Raw genomic sequence first — 5,000 nt, 5'->3', positions numbered from 1 at the left:
ACACCTTTGCCTCTCGGAAAACCAGACAAGGAAATATATCTTCCTGCTGGCTGAGTATCAAGCTGCCAGAGCAGCGTTCGATTCCAGGGAGATTTAACACAACTTTGTGTTGTAATCAACAAGGAAAACTCCAACTGGGAAGCAGTAAAAATGTAGCTGAGATTTATTTCATCTTACAACATCAAATGAGTCTTTCTTTTTACTGAACTGTGTGGCGTTTAATCATAAAGTGAAAATAGATGTAGTAGGTGTGTGCTGGACGGTCGTCTGAGGAGGTGTAAATGATTGGAGAGGGTTTCCTGAGATCACACAGCCCTCCGAGTGATAAATTGAGGAAAAGAGGTGACCAGCTGTCTGTCCTCCCTCCTCCATGAACCGTCTCCAAGAAACGATGGTGAGGATGCAGGAAGCAAATGTTAGAACAAACAGCTCAGAAAAGTGCATCCATGACTGATTAAAAAATGTTAGTATTATTCTAGTACAATGCATTTAGGTGGTTTGTTTTTCTTTTTGCAATAAAACTGTAGTTTATAACCTGCCAGATATGATAGTATATAATAAATAATTGGTTCAAACTGTGGACACTCTTAAACTGTGCAGCATTTATTATGTACTGTCTGGTGAAATAAACTATTTTATGTTTAATGGAACAATTCCAAGCAGCACGGTGGCACAGTTGGTAGAGCTGCTGCCTCTCAGCGAGCAGGTTACCCCGGTTCAAATCCCGGTCTGGGGGCCTTTCTGGGTGGAGTTTGCATGTTCTCTCCGTGCTGCATGGGTTTTCTCCAGGTACTCCAGTTTCCTCCCACAGACCAAAAACATGCATGTTAGGCAGACTGGTGACCCTAAATGGTCTTGTTTGTCTCTATATGTCCCTGTGATGGACTGGAAACCTGTCCAGGTGTCCCTGTGATGGATTGGAGACCTGTGCAGGTGTTCCCCACCTCTCTCACAGTGATTGCTGGACATGGGCACTGGCAACCCCTGTGACCCAAAATGGAATAAGCGGGTAAAGATAATGGATGTATGGATGGATGGAATGGATGCATGGATGGATGGATGGATGGATGGTGGACGGATGGATGAATGTACAGATGGATGGATGGATGGATGGATGGATGGATGGATGGACAAATTGATGGATGGATGAATGGCCAAATGGATGGATGGACTGATAGATGTATGATGTATGGATGGATGAACTGATGTATGGATGAATGGATGTGTGTATTGATTGTGGATGTATGTATGTATGGATGTATGTGTTCATGGTGAATGGATGGATGGATGCATGGATGGATAGATGGATGGATAGATGGATGGATGGATGCATAGATGGATGGACTGATGTATGGATGAATGGATGTGTGTATTGATTGTGGATGTATGTATGTATGTGTTGATGGTGAATGGATGGATGATGGATGTATGGTGGATGGATCATTTATGTTTGTATGGATGGATGGATGGATTGATGGATGGATGGTGGATGGATGTATGGTGGATGAATGGATGTATGTATCGATGGATGGATGGACAAATGAACAAATGGACGAATGGATGGATGGACAGATAGAAGGATAGATGGAGGGATGAATGGATGGATGGATGGATGGATGGATGGATGGATGGATGGACAGCTGGATGAATGGATGGATGGATAGATAGATTGATAGAAGGATGGATGGATGGATGGATGGATGGACAGCTGGACGAATGGATGGATGGACTGATAGATGTTTGGATGTTTGGATGGATGGATTGATGGATGGATGGATAAATGGTTGAATGGATGGATGGGTGGATGGATGGATAGATGGATGGATGGATGGATAAATGTCCAATTGTTTTGGGCTTTTTAAAAGAAAACTAACATTCTACATTATTTTCTAAAAGATCCAACGTTGTCCCTGTGACTTCCTGTAGTTTGGTCCGGTGATCAATACTCCACCGGCACATCGTGATCAGCTTCAGATCAATGAGGCATGAACAGTGCAGTCTTCATAATGAGTCCTCTCTAAACGTTCTGATGTATGAAACACTCTAAATGTCCTAAAGCCGACAGTTCCTGCAGGTTCCAGCCTTCGCTGTTGTTTGCAGATGATTGTCAGTGGAGTCGAGCTACAAGAAGAATGGACTGATTGTCAGAGCTCTGAAGAAGTTTGTTGCAGCTCGTCTTCTGGATAAAACATGAAACGTTTCATCAAAAGAAGACCCCGTCCAGAGGAACTGACTCCACCTTGTTGGATTTATCGACCTGGATTACCGAGCATCGGGAGAAGAATAAACTGAACTCTCACCATGGTTGTTTCTTGAATGGAGCCGAAGCTGTTGATGAAAATGTTCACTCTGTCTTCCACAGGAATTCCTGGATTTAGATAAGAGGAAGAGGTTTTAGTGTCACGGTGTTTCGTCGCTGCTTTGAAGTGTCTGATTCTCCACTTCACCAGGAAACGGCAACAAGCCGCAGACTAAACGCCGCAAAGAAAAATGAAAATGCCTCTGCATCACATCCCTTTGTGACACTAATGCAGCAAACATGTGTGCTGATATCTCCCCACACTTTACCATTTTGCATAAACTAATAAAGTATTTTTATGAACGCTGACTCATCAGCCTGTTTGGAATAAATCATTTCCCTTTGAGGTGTTTATGAGATGCTCCATCATCTCCACATAAACGTTGTTATGTTATTCCCCAAATTAATGCACCTTATGTGGAGTTGGCACACAACTCATATTGCCTTTGAATTAAACAGACTAAATACATTGATTATTATTAAAACTATATATATTTAAGGTTTGTGGTTCTCTGTAAGGTTTATAAAAGCAGCTCACCATGTTAAAGACATAGTCACAGCAGCACAAGGCACAGCTTAACTGTGAGATGGGGATTATGACATGGATGGCAGTGGGCAGGGAGCTTTCAGCCCACACTGAAATCAGGAGCAGATGTTTGGCTGCTGGACTCTTTAGTGAGAGAGGGACGAGTTCACTCACTGCTTCAAAACCAGCCTCAGCTCCAGCAGGAGCCAAGAATGGCAACCATTTTTACATCCACCTGAAAAACACCGGCTATCAGTCATCTGGTTTTTATTCCCATGTCCGTGTATTTATTCTTGTGTGTATGTAAAATATATTTGAACCATTTAAGTCTCTGCTTCCTGTTCAGTAAAGAATGAAATTAAAACAGAAATGAAGACCAAGCGTTCTTTGAACTGATGCGTATCACTCATAAAGTTTATAAAAATAAATACATTATGAGGACAAAAAACATGTTCTGGTCAAACATTGTACATTATGTTATTTAAAGTATCCACCTGGGGGCTCTACTGTATAAATGGTTATGGTACAACTTCCTGTCAAACAGGAAGTAGCAGTCAGCACCATGGTAGAGGAGCACGGACCGCGGTTTATATGAAAGTAATTTACATTCAGTTCAGCAAATCAAACTCTGTTTTTCTTTTGCTCACATTTATTTAACAGTCATAAAGTTTACTAAAATAGCTGTGCTGCGTTCAGGTACCTGTTGTGTTCAGGGCTGCAGAACAACCAGAACAAACTAACCCTTAGCAAAAAGTAGTTTATTTACGTGTACTACAAGTATACTTATTTTACACTAAAAATGAGGAAGTGTACTTGAAGTTTACTTTTTATAAACTTTATTTGATATACTTAAAAATAGTATAAAAATGTCCCAGTTTAGTCCAAACAAGTATTAAATCAGTATACGTCTAGTACACTACAAGTATGGTGTGTAGTATACTTGATATACTTATACTTATACTTAACTTAAAGTATTCTTGCAAAAATAAACTTCAAATGGACTACTTTTTGTTAATGGAAATCAGTGTCTACAACAACAGTTTGAACACGGACCAAAACAAAAAGAGTTCCTGTGAAAAGAGTTATACTTTCCATCTCTCACCTACAGATGAAGAATTAAGAAGAACGTGTCTGAACAATGTGAACTTTGTAGTGAACTTAACCTGCACTTCCCCTCACATACCATCTTTTACTCCCTTTAACTTCATTCCCATCTTTAAATTCTTCTCTAAAGTAGAAATCCTTCCAGATATTTTAGAAATGTCTGTGTAAAGTGCTCATCCACCGCCGTGTGGATAATTGATCATAACTGTACAGTTTTCATAAATGTCTGTGGTGAAGCAACGGAAAATCATGGCCGTATGGTTTTCCTGATTGATGGATTATGTTGTTATTTTCATATTTTGCCAAATTAATGTAAATGTTTGATGTTAAACTTTGATTCTGTAAATAAATGGCCGCATTCATTTTGATGGGTCAAAGATAAATGACGTCTCACGTTTGCATTTCATTAAATTCAATGCACGTTTTATTCAGTCCAGAAAAATGAGGAATCCGTTTTAATTGATGAATATATCTCTGCATCTGTTCATCTACAACTTGAAGAGACCACCCAAAACTCTGCATGTGAGCTCATTTCACTTTGTTGACAAACGGCCGACGGAGGAAAACCTGCATCCTACTTTGTGTCTGGACGACAATAAACCACCGGAGAAGAGACACCGGATCCTCAGGAGGATTGAAAACAGTGACGAGAACATCAGGGATGATTTCAGGTGTATGGAGGTCACAGCTTTATATATTTGTTCATCTTCAGTTTATGATTTTCTCTGTAATGAACAGAAGCTCAGTGATGGAGGACTTTAAGACTTTGTCTGGACTCTGTGTCTGATTTAAGGTCAAGAAGATTGTGTCCCACCTCTTTCAACAAAACACCACTGACCTTATTACTGTGGAGACACTGATACACCTCAGAGCTTTTCAGGTTGTTCATTGCTTCACTGTCAGAAGAACCGAGTCAGTGAAGGAGCTAAATAAGCTAGAATATGTAGCTAAATATGCTAGATATAGCTAAATATGCTAGATGTAGCTAAATATGCTAGATGTAGCTAAATATGCTAGTAGATGCAGCTAAATATGCTAGTAGATGTAGCTAAATATGCTAGTAGATGTAGC

The 5,000-nt window shown here is 40.1% G+C and overlaps 1 protein-coding gene across 1 annotated transcript in view; it reads right to left on the bottom strand.

Moving 5' to 3' along the window:
* The window catches only part of glrbb (glycine receptor, beta b), a 31,060-nt gene that overhangs the window by 14,948 nt on the left and 11,112 nt on the right, over positions 1–5,000 (bottom strand). The window contains exon 4 of the mRNA XM_037675587.1: positions 2,301–2,368. Coding sequence (XP_037531515.1) covers positions 2,301–2,368 — 68 coding nt within the window. The remainder of the gene's footprint in view (positions 1–2,300; positions 2,369–5,000) is intronic.

The sequence above is a fragment of the Nematolebias whitei genome, chromosome 4, assembly GCF_014905685.2.
Source record: "Nematolebias whitei isolate Nwh7 chromosome 4, NemWhi1, whole genome shotgun sequence".
NCBI classification, from domain to species: Eukaryota; Metazoa; Chordata; class Actinopteri; order Cyprinodontiformes; family Rivulidae; genus Nematolebias; species Nematolebias whitei.
The sequence above is the reverse complement of the archived record's forward strand: the minus strand, read 5'-3'. Positions and strand labels throughout refer to the sequence as shown.